At 45.3% G+C, this 16093-nt stretch overlaps 2 protein-coding genes across 3 annotated transcripts in view; both read left to right on the top strand.

Moving 5' to 3' along the window:
- LPGAT1 (lysophosphatidylglycerol acyltransferase 1) overlaps nt 1–16093 on the top strand; it is a 127679-nt gene that overhangs the window by 85123 nt on the left and 26463 nt on the right. The gene's annotated exons all lie outside the window — the stretch shown is intronic.
- LOC120401523 (40S ribosomal protein S13-like) lies at nt 2876–3386 on the top strand. The gene has a single exon (XM_039531615.1). It carries the CDS (start codon nt 2882–2884, stop codon nt 3335–3337), a length of 456 nt encoding a protein of 151 aa, XP_039387549.1. The 5' UTR covers nt 2876–2881; the 3' UTR covers nt 3338–3386.

Here is a 16093-nt window from a genome sequence, read left to right as displayed (position 1 = left end):
AATACCCCTTAAGTCTCACGGGGAGTGGAGCCTGTGGGGGCCACTGGCGGCTGCTCTGGCTTCCCCAGGACCACTGCAAAGGCGGTGCCCAGGGCCAGCCGCATTGGCTGCTGCTTGGGTGGGCCCCGGAGCCAGCTGCCTGGGAGTGGCTGGTCCTGGGGCCACCCAAGAGGCTGGCTGCAGAGCTGCTCCAGCAGTGGCCAGTGTGGCTAATCCTGACATCACGTGCTTGGGCAACCTGGGGTCAGCCACACTGGCCACTCCAGAAGTCATGGAGGTCGCGGAAAGCCATGGAATCTGAGACTTCCGCAACCTCCATGACGGACACGACCCATAGTGTATCCTCATGACAAAAAGAAAATACCTGCCGCCCAGAGCTCTTTGATCTCCCTTTAGACTTTTTTTTTAGAATTACTCTGCGGCCTGTTTTTAGGAGACTTTGCTTTTGATCATTTTATCATTTTATAACTTAAGCTTTCATTTAATGAGAAATAGTTGATCACCTGATTACAGGCAGCAGGAAGATAATTCTCTCCCATAACAAGGACTAGGTGCTAATCAGGAGATCTCAATCCTTCAGGCATGAGGTAGGAACCATTTTCATGAGGCTGGTCAATTTCTACCTGTGGGAGGCATGCTTTAATGCAACTTTCAGCAACATATATTGTGGACAGCCTAATGATACTTGGGATTCTCTCATCCGACCAGTGGGTTTAATTATGCTTGTCCTTTACTGTGCTGCAGCAGATGATGTGGAAAAATGGAAATTATTGCGTGAAACAACAGTGAAGTGAATGTTGTGTTTTTGGTCAGTGTCTGCATTTTTCATTGTTTAAAATGTTCTTAAAGTAACTGCAACACCGGTATTCAGATAATTTCATACTTGCTGTGTGCATCAAGATGTGGGTGGGGGGGTGGAGTGGTGTTATGCTAGAATTACATGATTTTGCCTGTCTAACGAGAAGAAGGGTTAACTAAGCCTCTGACCTTGTGTTTAGTGTTCTATCCTGTGAAAGTATTTCCAATAATACTTGTTTAAAAAACAAAGCTTTTCTTGCAATACATAATTTGTTGCTTGTAAAGACTTATTTCTGTGAACTAGTTTATACTGGAAACATAATATAGTTTTAGGATCAGAATCCTCTGTTTCAGGGGTAGGCAACCTATGGCACAAGTGCTGAAGGCGGCACACGAGCTGATTTTCAGCGGCACTCACACTAGCCACCGGTCTGGGGGGCTCTGCATTTTAATTTAATTTTAAATGACGCTGCTTAAACATTTTAAAAACCTTATTTACTTTACATACAACAATAGTTTAGTTATATATTATAGAATTATAGAAAGAGACCTTCTATAAATTAAACGTATTGCTGGCACGCAAAACCTTAAATTAGAGTGAATAAATGAAGACTTGGCGGCACACTTCTGAAAGGTTCCCGATCCCTGCTCTATTTCATAATGTTGGAAGCTTCCTCATATTGAACTTTAATGTTCCATAGCTTGTTGGATTTTAAACCTTGAAAACTGATTAGAAGTAATTGTTGATCTTTGTTAAAATGCACTATTTATGCTCAGAGAGAGAGTTCGGTTCTCAGTACTTGACCTTACTCCATACCTTCATATAGTGGTCAACGTGAGTTCTGATCTGCACTATTTTGGAAAGATAAAGATTTTACAGCCTTCATTTGGTTAAAAATTATGCTGATATTGAAAGAATGGAATAGAAGATCAAAGGAAATAATGTCTGAAAAACCTGAAGAGAATAATTAAGTAATAAAAAATTCAAGGGGATTTTTTTTTGCAGTGGATACTCTAAATTATCCCATATATCTCCTTGTAATATGAGTAATGGCATTATAGGGAGCTGTAGCACTTCCGAAATGCCCCCAACTTTCCTTCTCACTTTCAGCGCTGATTTAAAATGCATTTATTCTGCACAATGATATCAGGTTAATAATTTTAAATATTGACTTTTCTGAATAATAAATACAGAAGAACAAATTAGTTATAGATTCAGAGATTCCAAGGCCAGAAGGACCATTGTGATCATCTAGTCTGATCTCCTTTATCACACAACCCATAGGACTTCCCCTGCCCCCTAAGATCCTAAAGCAGATCTTTTAGAAAAACATCCCATCTTGATTTAAAAATTGCCAGTGATGGAGAACCCACCGTGACCCTTGGTAAATTGTTCCAGTGATTAATTGCCCTCACTGTCAAAAATGTACACCTTATTTCCAGTCTGAGGGAACACCAATTTCACTCATTATAGTGAGTGTCTTTTTCCCCTTGGGCATCCTCTGATCAGAGGACTGTCCCCCTACTTCTTATTTTACCTCAGTCTACCATAGTGCTTCCATGGAGTCAGCCAGTATTGTTATATAATCGACTGCATGGTCAAAATGAGGGACTGGTATCCGCTTCTTTCTCCTCAGGATTAGAGTATACAACCTGTCAGCCCCTATCAGCCTAGGATGGTTTTTCCCCATGACAATCACTGCTCAAGCCAGTAAAGAGTAGAAAGATTGCAAGCTACTACACACAGATTTTTCTTCCTTTCTTAAATGCTTAGTGTTTAATTTGCAACTCTCGTGGCTATTTTAAGGTGGATTTTAATTTAGAGCTAGATGATAGAGGTGTGATTCATGACTTGCTAATTTAAATTGCAACTCACCTTGCCTCAAAAATAAATTCTGCTGTTGTGGTAGAGGAGGACAGTCTTGTTTTACATAGCTGATATTGTTGAACAAACAGTTTTCAGGCTGTAATATTTCATAACCTTTTCATGTCAGCAAAGCCACTGTGTAAGGCAGCATCTCCCAAAGTGCTGGTGGGCACCCCCAGGACCCTCCTAACTAGCACTAGGGCAATTGGCGCCATCATGGGTCGCATGCACGCTCCGGGGAAGGGCTTGTCCCAGTCAGCCTTGCCCTATAGGCGCAGTGTGCCCACATGGTTAAAACTTACTTCTGATGATGTAAAAGAACAGATCTACAAACTGGCTAAGAAAGGTCTGACTCCGTCACAGATTGGTGTAATCTTAAGGGACTCTCATGGTGTTGCCCAAGTTCGTTTTGTCACTGGCAACAACATTTTAAGGATCCTTAAGTCCAAGGGACTTGCCCCAGACCTTCCAGAGGATCTGTACCACTTGATCAAGAAAGCTGTTGCTGTTCGTAAACATCTTGAGAGAAACAGAAAGGATAAAGATGCCAAATTTCGTCTGATTCTGATTGAGAGCAGAATTCACAGGCTGGCTCGCTATTACAAGACCAAGAGAGTACTCCCACCCAACTGGAAGTACGAGTCATCCACTGCCTCTGCTCTGGTTGCATAAGAGTTCACTCTTCTTTTTACTGAAATAATAAAGTCACGTTAAAGAAAAAAAAAATTACCTGCAATATCCTGGAGAAACCTTATGGAATTAAGTTAAACTAGTATTGAATTAAGTTTAATACTGCTAGGCTTGATTGGATTAAAATCTAATTGTGTGTTGTTCTAGGATTGTATGTAAAAAATTTTAGGATACTGACTTAAGTAAATCTTGGGGAAGTTAGGAACTTCACATGTGTTAACCCAAACAGTTCTTTGAAGTGGATTTCCTAGGAGATTTTTGGGAGGCCTTTTGAAGCTATGATCAGTAGAAAAAGCCATTATCTACTGATTACCTGCTCCTGGAAATTCCAGATCAAAGACCCCTGAACTGCATAAAGGAGGGACTGAACTTTTTCATGAATGTGTTAGTTCTGAGCTTGTGACTATAGTAGAGACACCTTTGTGGGGTTTGAAGGACTGATCGCCTACCTGAGCCCATGTCAGAGTTGGGGTGAGCTCCGGTAAGCTTATTAGCATGTAGATTCTTTGATTGTTTTAAAGATGTTTTCTCTGTAACGCCTTTACTTAAGAATAAATAAGCTTGCATAGAAAAAGCTGTGGGGCAGCTTAACTGTAGACTGTTACATCTTCATCTCTGAAGAGAAGCAAGCAGACGTGCTTAGGCAGTCTGTCTTTGGTTGGGAATAACACAGTGAAGGCAGCGGGGAAGTATTTAGCCTGGAGGCATATCTTCACCTAAAGCCTGAGAGCAGTTGTCCTGGCTGCAGCATAGCAGGGGGAATACAGGTGCAGCTTCCCTGGACTGTGACACAGGCATCTCAGTTGTTCTCCAGAGCTCAGCTGTCACTTAAAAATAGTCTCTAGCTGTCGTTGCTAAAAATCCCTTTAAAATATGACCAATACATTGGTGTCTCCCTGAGTGTCCAGAGAGCCAGAAATAATAGCTCTGAAGTGAGAACTGAGTTTGTCATTTCAATGGGTACTTTAGTTAAACATTTTAATCCAATACAGAACTTAAACTCTGACACAGAAAACACACCTATGAACACTGATGTGTCAGTATGTAAGTACATTTTCTTCGAGTGCTTGCTTACATTGATTGCATGTTAGGTGTGTGTGTGCCCACGTGCACAGTTGTTTTCTGGGCCAGCATTAGTTGAGTTTGTTGGAATGCATAAGGTGAATATTTACCTTGCTGTTTTTGATAATCAAATATATGAAGTATAAAGGGTAATGAAATATTCTTTGAGTGCTTGTTCATGTCGATTCCAATCAGGGGTGTGCGCACTGTGTGCACGGTCATCAGAAACATTTTTCCTCTAGCAGCTCCCATTGGGTTGGCTAGGGAGCCCCCTGGAGTCGTGCCTCCATGGCACTCAATATATGACCCCGCCGACCCGACCCCCCTTCAGTTCCTTCTTACCGTCCATGGCGGCCATTGGAACGGCATTCACTTGCTTGCAAGTGCTCCCTTAGCCTAGTGTCTAGTTCTTACTTTTAGTTGTAGTTGTAGTTTGTTTGTTGGTTAGTTTCGTGATTGGTGACTGGGATCCTTTGAATCCTGTCACCCTGTCTTGGGCTGCAGGGCATGCTGCAAGGCCAAGGGTTTAAGTCCTGCGGTGTTTGCTGGCAGCCTATGCCCAGTAGTGACCCCCACAATTTGTGCCTTAGGTGCTTAGGGGAGGCGCATCAATCATAGTGCTGTAAGGTTTGCAAGGCTTTCAAGCCTAGAACCAAGAAGGAGTGGGACTTCTGTTTAAAACAAGTATTGGTGGAAGCAGCACTCTGTCCCGCGGCACAGGACCGCCCAGCCCCAGGCCCGAGTTCGTCAGTGCAGAGTGCCCCAGCAGCGGTCTGCAACTTGGTACTGAGGAAAGACTCTGGTGGGAGAGACCCTCAGCACCGAAAATCCCCAGCACCACAGCAAGAAGCAGTGTTCCGGCACCGCTGCACGTCCCCAGTGCCACACAAGTGGCATAAGAAAACAGTCAGAGGGCGCCCTCCTGGCGGGGCAGTGCCTGGGGGAGGTGTTAGAACTACCCTCCATCCTGGACTCTTTTGAGGCTGCTAAGGACCTCATTGAAATTACGGCGCCTCAGCCCTCGACTGTCAGAAAGAAGCCTCCGGCACCGCCTAGACTGGTACTGTCTAGAAGCAAGCCCGCAATGATGTGTCGCTCCTTGTTGCCAGACTGGCACTGTTCCCACAACACCACTCCCCAGCACTGCCCACGGTACAAGTTCGCATGGCACCAGGAGAGAGGGGATCTACATTTCTGGCACCGAGGGGACGGCGCCAGTCTGGGACACCCTCAGAGGATCAGCACTGTCCCGTGGCATCGGGGTGCAGCAGGCACTCCCTGGCACAGTACATGCAGCACCGGTCAAGGGACAGCTGGCACCGATCCTTGACCTGGTCGTGGCGACACCGATCCCCAACCTCTTCTTCACGGCACCGACTGCCAGCACAAGGGTCGTCAGCACTGCCTTGGTTGTTGCCCTCGGGTTCCTTGGACTCTGAGGCTGAATCATTTTATTCAAGGCGCAGTAGGTATAGGTCCGGGAAGTGCCGGAGAGATGCCCAAATGGCCTGGCAACCGCAGTGGCCCCGCCCCGCACAATGGCCCTTGTGAACCCCCTGGGCTTCCCACCAGGCCCAGGGTACCCCTTTGAGGGCTTCCAGGTTGGTGGCCTCGGGACGTCACCCCTCCCACTCACCGAGGGATAGACCTGCTCCTCAGATGACAGAAGTGACCCTTGCCAGGCTGCCTCCTCAAACTGCTGAGCAGTCGGGGGATGCGGCTCCAGTGCCATAGGTGGCCCAGGACTTTCCCAACCTGGCTGAAACAACAGGGAGCCTAGCACAGCCCAGGAACAACCAGGGCAGCTTGAGGGCCATGAGGACCCTGTACCCCCGATTGCCTCATCATCATCCTTGCCTGATGAAGCGGTGGCAAGAGCGTCACCCTCAGGTCCTCCACCCATTGACCACAGGGCTCACCAGGACCTACTCCGCCGCATTGCCCATAATATGGGTCTACAAGCAGAGGAGGTAACTGAATCGGAGGACCCAATGGTGGACATCCTTGCTCCGGAGGGTCCTTCCAGAGTGGCACTGCCAATAATTAAAATGATCCAGAATAACAAAAAGACCCTGTGGCAGCCTCCAGCCTCCATTCTGCCCACCGCCAGGGGTGTGGAGAGTAAGTACTTTGTCCCCTCCAAGGGATACACGTTTCTGTTCTTTCACCCACAGCCCTGCTCCCTGGTGGTCTTGGCGGTGAATGAAAAAGTGCCAGGGGCAACAGGCACTGGATCCCAAGGCTAAGGAGGCCAAACGTATGGACCTCTTTGGCAGGAAAGTGGATGCTGCTGGGGGCCTACAACTGAGAATAGCCAACCAGCAGGCTATCCTCAGCGGGTATAACTTTAACTCTTGGGACGCTATGCCCAAATACAAAGAGATGCTCCCTGTGGAGTCAAGAGTGGAGTTCTCAGCTCTGGTCGAAGAGTGGAAGGCAGTCCCCAGGACGTCCCTTCAGGCCTCCCTTGACATGGCCAACTCAGTGGCACGTACCATCTCCTCGGGGGTACACATGAGGAGAACCTCCTGGCTTGAGGTCTTCCCCCAGAGGTCCAACAGACGCTGGAGGACCTTCCCTTTGAGGGCACAGGGCTGTTTTCAGACCAGACAGACTCAAGGCTCCATAGCCTCAAAGATTCAAGGGCAACACTGAAAGCTCTGGGGATGCACATGCCTGCCACACAGAGAAAACCTTGCAAGCCTCAACCCCAGCAGCAGAAGAGGCATCATCAACCTCACCCAAGGCAGGACCCTTACCGCCATAGGGGCAGGAACAATAGATGTAGGCCATCTAACCAGTCAGCCCAGGGCCAGGGCTCAACTAAGCTGCAGTGGGGACCCAGACAAAGGTTTTGAGGGGACACCTGGGTATGGTGTGCGAGACTCCATACCAGATCCTTCCCCCTGTTTTCTGAACAGTCTATCCCACTTCTACTGTGCGTGGTCCCTTTATAACATCAGACCGTTGGGTCCTTTGCATGGTAGAGGTGGGATATTTTCTCCAATTCTGCTCCTCCCCTCTATCCCACAGCCCTTCCCTGTCCCTCTTCAGGGATCCTTCTCACGAGCAGCAACTTGTACACGAGGTGCAATCACTCCTCACCAAAGGGGCAGTGGAGGAGGTTCCTCAGGAGCTAAGGGACAAGGGGTTCTACTCCTGTTAGGAAAAGGGAGTCTCAGACCCATCTTAGACCTGTGAGGACTCAACCAGTTTATGGTAAAGTTGAAGTGCTGCATGGTCTCCCTGAGCTCAATCATTCCTTCTCTGGATCTGGGGGACTGGTACACCGCCCTCGACATGAAAGATGCGTACTTTCACATAGCCATTCGCCCAGCCCACAAATGTTTCCTGAGATTTGTGATTGATCACAAGCACTACCAGTTCATGGTGCTCCCATTTGGTTTATCCATGGCCCCCCAAGTGTTCACCAAGTGCATGTCAGTGGTCACAGCTTTTCTCCGCAAGAGGCAGGTACCTCGATGACTGACTGATGTGGGGGTGTTCCAGGGAGCAGGTGGAGTCCCAAGTCCGGTTAGTCACAAATACCTTCCAGAGGCTGGGTCTCCTCCTTAACGTGGACAAATCGACGATGTCACCGACCCAAAGAATAGAATTCATTGGGGCGGTGCTAGACTCAGTTCAGGTGAGAGCAATACTACTGGGGTCCAGATTCCAAGCACTAACAGTGCCTTCCCGCTGGTCCCACTTGTCCACAAGGTGCGGCTCAAGATCTACAGAGGCAGAGCAAACGTGATCATGCTCGCCCCAGTGTGGCTACAACAACATTGGTACTCCATGCTTCTGGAGATGTCAGTGGACACCCAGATAGAACTGCCGCTTTACCCAGATCTAATCACACAGGACCATGGTCACCTCCTTCACCCAGACCTCCAATCCCTTCATCTCATGGTTTGGAAGCTTCATGGTTAAACCCAACGGAGCTCCAGTGCTTGGATTCGGTGAAGGAGGTGTTCCTTGGTAGCAGGAAACCTTCCACCAGGGCCACTTACCTAGCTAAGTGGAAAAGGTTCTCATGCTGATGTGAGCAGCGTTGCACATCTCCACTTCAGAGATCTATACCAATCATCCTGGAATACCTACTACATCTGTAGCAGCAGGAGCTGGCAGGATCATCCATCAGGGTACACCTTGCAACCATCTGGACATTTCACCTGGGAGAGTTGAGGCGCTCGGTATTCGTCAGCTCCATGGTGGACCATTTCCTAAAGGGTTTGGAAAGGCTATACCCCCATTCTCGACCTCCTGTACCTGCTTGGGATCTCAATCTGGTCCTCTCCAGACTAATGAGAGCCCCATCTGAACCAATGGCTACATGCTTCCTTCAGTATCTCTCGTGGAAGGTGGCATTCCTGGTTGCCATCACTTCAGCTAGGAGGATGTCTGAGTTAAAAGCACTAACCTCCGACCCCCCCACATGGTTTTCCACAAGGACAAGGTACAGCTCAGTCCACACCCAGCCTTCCTGCCCAAGGCGGTATCTCAATTCCACATTGGACACGACGTTTTTCTACCAGTCTTCTATGCCAAGCCTCATGCCAATGCGTGGGAGCAGAGACTTCATTCGCTAGACGTCTGGAGAGCACCAGCGTTCTACACTGAGTGCACAAAACCTTTCAGGAAATCAAACCAACTGTTTATAGCAGTCGCAACCCGGATGAAGGGGCTTCCGGTCTCCTCACAGCACATTTTGCCATGTATTACGGACTGCATCTGTACTTGCTACAACCTCACTAAGGTTTTAGCTCTGCCTATTACAGCATACTCAACAAGGGCTCAAGCCTCATCCACCGCTTTCCTGGCCCAAGTACCCATCCAGGAAATCTGCAGGCAGTGACCTGGTCATCCATGCACACATTTACTACCCACTATGCCATCACACAGCATGCCAGAGAGGACTCAGCTTTTGGCAGGACAGTTCTCCAATCAGTGGTTCCTTAACTCTGACCCTGCCTCCAGGGGAGAGGTTGGGAGTCACCTGATTAGAATCGACATGAACAAGCATCGAAGAAGAAAAAATGGTTACTCACCTTCTTGTAACTGTTGTTCTTCTAGTTGTATTGTTCATGTCCATTCCAGTACCCACCCTCCTTCCCCTCTGTTGGAGTAGCCGGCAAGAAGGAACTGAAGGGGAGTCGTGTCAGCAGGGTCATATATTGAGCACTATGAAAGCGCCACTCCAAGGGCTCCCTAACCGACCCGACAGCAGCTGCTAAGGGAAAAGTTTCCGACACACCTGATTGGAATTGACATGAACAACACATCTCAAAGAACAACGGTTACAAGAAGGTGAGTAACCGTTTTTTAAATTCACCTTTGGTTAATTTTATGCTTCTTAAAACTTAATTTTTAAAATTGTGTTTCGTGTAAGGGTTATATTTACCATAGCAACATTAGTTGTAAGCTAAGAAAGTTATTGGTGAAATCACTTTTGTGTTATGCCACATGACATGATCCATTTCAGTAGCTAGTGCTATGCATGTACAGTATTATTTCCATTTGGTCCTCGTTCCAGGTATTGTCTGTCATTTACCAATGCACCAGTTATCCTCTGATAGGTCACTTATTGGCTTTACTTTTCAAGAACTTTTTTGGCTGGATGCTGCACAGCTGCATTTCAATGACAACTCTTTTCTTGACAGCTTGAAATCTTTTCAGGAACAGCAATTGTCAGAACTGTTGAGAACCTGTGGAGACAGAGAGGGGTGTGTGTGTGTGTGTGTAATAGAACAATAGATAACAGTTTAGAAAAACTGTTGTCATTGAGGTAGTTTGCAGCGTTAATGGAAAATCTGTTAGTTCTACTGTCACAGTATTGGAACTGTTCCAGAAATGAGAATTCAGGTTAATTGAAGCCCAGTGAATTTGCATCTGTTTCTTTTGATTTTGTTTGCTTGTTTTGAGATAGGCTGCTGGGCCATTTAGACTCTTGCCAGATTGTGTGCCTGTGAAGTGTTTATATATATACATACATACTTGTAGCAGCCTCGTTTGTCCAAAAATACAAAGGTTGCAGCTGTCTCGTGTTCACTGCGTCAGTTCTTAACCAGAAACTATTCTGAAACAGATTTAGACCCACTTACACAACTTTATTTTGCCCATTTCCATCCATCCTTTAACAGCCAGCCTGATCCCTGTCACATGATACCTCCCCCCCAACTTCTATCCCTGGTTGGAAAGGGGAAATATTTCCTTCTGTTGTGTTAGATGATATATTGTAGACTTTTTAATGCAGTAGAGTTTCTCATCTAGACTTAGTTGAATGGAGTTGGACCTACTAGACCATGAGTGGTTAAAGGGTAATCAAAGGTGATAATGTTGCAGGGAAACATAATGACTCCTTTAAATTGATCTTCACAATAGGGACCAAAACATTGCGGTAATGCTATTGTTAGCCACAGCATTTTGGATTGTTAAATTAGAATACTCTATTCATAAAAAAAAAAAATCTATAAAGTTACTTTATAGGTAGAGAAGTTGTCACTGTCAGAGTTATAGGCCACTGAACAGCCACTAGATGTTAACTTCTTTTGGTCTCTAATAACCTGGGCAAGATTCAAACCACTGACCAAGAAGTGAAAGGCTCCACATTGTGTTATTCCTTGAGCTATGCAGCCCCCTATTAAGCATAAATTGTATCTGTCTACCTTGTTTAACTCTGACACAACAAGCATGGTGGCTAAAGAGAAGCAGTGCATAGAATTTGCTTAATCTTCAATAGAGCTGTTAAAAAAAATAGAAATTTGCAGTAAACGTAGCATTTTGAAGGGTTGGAAATGGAACAACTTATCTAAATTTTTCATTAAATATTTTTTTTTAAATTGAGTTTTCCTGCCCTTTTTCCGTTATGCCACAAGGTGCAATAAAATGAATAAAGTCCAGCATTATTTATTTTTCCTTTTTTCCAATTTGTAAGTTTTAAAAATATCTCCATTTTATGAAAACTTAGAGTGGTGGTGGTAAGTATTTTAGTGCTGTAGAAGAGGGGGTGCATAGTGAGATGTAAGAGTGAATTTTCATATTTTCTTGTGTGGTAGGAGGAAAGGGGTGGTGGTAGTGGTTTGTTTTAGATGCATCTATTTCACAACTGTTTCCTCCACTTCCTTCCACTTCTCTCCCAAACAATCTTTACGGGCTTTATTATTCAAGAGACCATGATAAGAGCCTTTTTGCCATTCCTGTTTTATTAATCTATTTTATTATTTTTTATAATCAGTGTTTTCTGGTATGGTCTTAATTCTTGAGCTATACTGGACTATAAAAGTGGAGAGGCAAAAGGGCTGAATGATGCATCTAAAACTGATACGGTGACATCTAAACGTTCCACTGACCCATTGTCCTTCTCATATATTTATTACATGCAAAAAAAAAAATGTTAAAAGAACAGTAAAATTTGCAAAATCAAGCATGAAAACCAGAATTGAGGCTGCCTGCACATCCTTAATTCATCTCCTTTATGCATATGCATTTTAATACTCTTTCATGGTCACATTCTAATTTTTCCACAGCACCCCTGCCTCCGTCAGTACACAAAATGGATGGTGCAATATCTTTTTTTTTTTTATCCTTGTCCTTCAATGCATGGTCCCACTCCTGCGTTATTGCACACTATCCGAACTCTGCACTGAATTCAGAATTACTCCTTTCCTAAGCTTTCATAAGCTTTTCTGTAGTTAAGACCAGAGCCCTATCTTTTATTGAAAATGCAAAATAACATTAAATAAAATACAGTTCAAAGTAAAAAAAAATACAAAAAAAAAAAACTAAATAAAAGGAGGAGGGAAGCACTGATCAGGTTTGCCTGTGATGGAGGGGCAGCTGGGCCAAACCTGGGTGGCACTGTGTTCCAGAGGACAATTGCTGGAGCAGGGAGCCAAGCCCAGCTCCGTGTGGCAGGAACTGTTTGCTCTGCAAACCCCCACTCGCAGGGGCAGGAGGTGACTTCCCTGCGGGAGGGAAGCTACTGGAGGGTTCAGGTTTAGTGAGGGAGGAAGAATATGTAAGGGGGCTAGGGAAGGGGTCCCTAGGACTAATAGGGGTCCTGGAGCTCAGTGGGGGAGGAAGAATATTTAAGAGAAATAAGAAAGTTGTTTGTGGGGCTCATGGGCACTTGGGGGGGGGGGGATAAGGTTCAATGGGAGAGTGTGTGTGTATATGTGTATATATATGTAGTGTGTGTATGTGTGTGTATATATAAGGGGGTATGGGAGAGCTTGGGGAGGAGTCCCTAGGGATATAAAGTGCGGGGGCTGGAGAAGGAAGCAGTAGGGGTTGGGAAGATCTGTGGTAGTCCCATGGGATTAGTGATTTTTATGCTATTCTTATTTATATATGGTCATTTGAGGTATTTTATTAATGTAAATGTATTATTTCTTTGTATAACATTATCTTAATGGATAAAACAAAACAAGAAATTCCTGAAAAAATAAAATGAAAAATTATTAAAATTAAAAAGAATTTTACAGGGCACTACTGATGAGCACCATATTACTGGAGAACTTAACGGGAAGGTGGTATTATTACACACATTTTACATATGGCAAACTGAGGCACAGATTAAGTCCATTACTGCTGAAAATGTCCACCAGTTTTGGATGCCCAATTTGAGATGTCTAGAATCTGACTTCTTTTTAGAGTGCATAGCATAATATAGTACTCTATGGGTATGTCTACACTGCAACTAAAAACCTGCGGCTGGCCTGTGCCAGCTGACTCAGGCTCACGGGACTTGGAATAAGTAGTTGTTTAATTGTGGGGTAGATGTTCAGACTCTGGCTGGAAGCATAGGTGCTGACTCGTGAAGCACCCACGGGGGAAAATTGGTGGGTGCTTAGCACCAACTGGCAGCTCCCCGCCCCACCTCCCCATCCCAGCTCACCTCTGTCTCCGCTCTGCCTCCACCTCCTCCCCTGGATGCACCGTAGGCCCACTTTTTCCTCTTGGCTCCCAGCGCTTGTGCCGCGAAACAGCTGATGTGCACAGCAAGCACTGGGAGGAAGCGGGGAGGAGGAGGAGGAATGCGGCGTGCTCGGGGAAGAGGCGGGGCTGGGATTTGGGGAAGGAGTCCAATAGGGGCAGGGAGGGGGTGGAGTTGGGGTGGGGACTTTGGGGAAGGGGTTGGAATGGGGGCAGGGCAGGGGTGGGGGAAAGGGCGGAGTCGGGGCGGAGCCAGGGACGTGGGGGCGCGAGCACCCACTGGCACCGGGGAAAGTTGGTGCCTATGGCTGGAAGGGGGGAGGGTCCCAGAGCTCTGGATCCAGCCCAAACCTGACTGTCTACACCAGGGGTTCTCAACCTTTTTCTTTCTGCCCCCCCCCCCCCCCAACCAATCACGGTATAAAAACTCCACGGCCCACCTGTGCCACAACTGTTTTTCTGCATATAAAAGCCGGGCCCCATGCCCCAGGGGCCTTTGCGAAGCTATATTGGTCAGTGGTGGGGCTCAGGGCCCTGGACTTCAGCCCCATGCAGTGGGGCTTTGGTTTTCTGCCCTAGGCCCCAGCAAGTCTAATGCAGGCCCTGCTTGGCAGACCCCCTAATACCTGCTTGTGGCCCCCCAGGGGGCCCGGACCCCTGGTTGAGATACACTGGTCTATACCACAATATAAAACAGCCCCTTAGTCCAAGCCCCGCAAGCCTGTATCAGCTGGCACAGACCAGCCGTGGGTGTCTAATTGCAGTGTAGGCATACCTTGAGAGTACAGACAAAACCGTCTCCCTGCTACATTTTCAAAAGCTAAATGTCACAGTGGCCCTTACCAAATGCCAGAGCACCTGCTGTAGCTGGGAAGAGCAATTGCAGGGAAAGTTCAGCTCAGCCCTGTAGCCTTGAGCTGGATCATGCTTAGTTTGTATGGAATGTTTGAAGAATTTAGCTTTCATACTCCAAGCCTCTACTGAGTTGTGGTAAATGACTGTTTTCAGACACGTATAATATCGCTATATTTGGGTGGATTTTCACAGAGATAACAAAAAACACCTTCCTGTCAAATTTAGCGAGGGGTTTGCCTTTTTCAAGTCCTTACTTCAAAGTGTGAAGACGTTACAACTGTTTTAGCTGAGAAGTTTTATCAATTTTTTGACACTGGCAAAATAGTGTATTTTTCTCTAACCTCATTCTTGGAAACGGACAATTTGTTGCTTGCTGAAACTTTAAAAAAATAAAAAATCAGCCTAAGGCAGACAAAATTTCTGCCTGAACTTTTTTTTTTTTATTTGGTAAAGTTATAAGCAACTGAAAACAGAGTATTACAATGGAAAACATCAGGCAACCTCAACTACAGATGTAACTACACCTGTACCCCGATATAACGCGACCTGATATAACATGAATTCGGATATAATGCGGTAAAGCAAGTTCAATATAACGTGGTTTCGCCTATAACGTGGTAAGATTTTTTTGGCTCCTGAGGACAGCGTTATATCGAGGTAGAAGTGTACCAGCAACTACTACAAACCTATGAGAATCCACTAGAAAGGTTCATTGTTTTCTCTTGCTTTCTCAATCTGATATAATTTATGACTTTGCTCTTGAATCCTGATATGCACAAATATCTCTAGGTTCGTGCCTAGGTATTACGGTGATATACACAGTAGAAATACATAGAAATAACTTGAATGGTTTTACGTAAAAATTAAAAAGAGCTTGGAGGTGTGGGTAACAGGACTTTTTCTGCAGTTCAACAGTGTAGTCTCTTACTGACCTGCCCTTTAGATGTTGCCAAACCAATCTTTTATTTAGTCACTACTTTAGCTGAAGAATGCCAGTTTCTTTTGAGCACCCCAAACAACAACAGCAGAATTCTCCTTTGGTGCCTTACTCACTAGCACATTTCAGTCTGTTGAAACCCAAGATTGATTAATATTGGGGAAAAACTGGCTAGGAGGTTTCTCTTTGTTACTATTTACAATTTTCTGTCCTGGCCTGCATGTGTACCATTATTTCTTGTTATGCCCACATCTGTCTTCGTTAAATGCACACCCCATATCACTGTCTCACCATTTCTGACTTTGTTCCTTCTATCACACCACACTGTACATCTGGAACAACCATTCAGTTAATTATGCCAAGCTCCTTCAGTTTCCTTTTTTTAAAAAAATATGTGCCTATATATCACATCGACAGAGCATCCCATCTATGAGGTTCAAACATCGTTTTGTTTTTCCCCTGCACTGTATTTTACCTGCTGTGCCCCTGAAAGTGGTAAGCTCTGTGGAGCAGATCTATTGTTTGGCACAGTTCATCTGCTGTTTAACATCATGTATGTTGACTAATTTAGAAAAATAAGCTAAAATCATGACTCATTCTGTAAATTCATGGATTAGCTTTCTTAATGTAAACAATGTATGGTATAAAAGTAGGGACAATAGCAAGGGGAAGAAAATGTGAATTTGTGTATATAATGAGTGTGTTTCTCACAATGAGGTGCTGTTGGAAAGTACACTCGTTAGTTTTCTTATTTGACAATTTTCTGGGGAACATAATCTGTAGAAGTAACATCACTTTTGAAGAGACTGTGCTTTGTCCTTTCAGCTGCCTTGAGGGCCTAATTTTTTTAGCAGTAGGTGAAATTAATACTTGCACCAAATGAACCTTTTAGAGATGAGCACTTTTCTGTTCACCCAGATTGTTTACAATTTCAGAATTATAACTGT

The sequence above is a fragment of the Mauremys reevesii genome, linkage group 3, assembly GCF_016161935.1.
Source record: "Mauremys reevesii isolate NIE-2019 linkage group 3, ASM1616193v1, whole genome shotgun sequence".
Classification (NCBI taxonomy): domain Eukaryota; kingdom Metazoa; phylum Chordata; order Testudines; family Geoemydidae; genus Mauremys; species Mauremys reevesii.
This window is presented reverse-complemented; position numbering and strand designations above follow the sequence as displayed.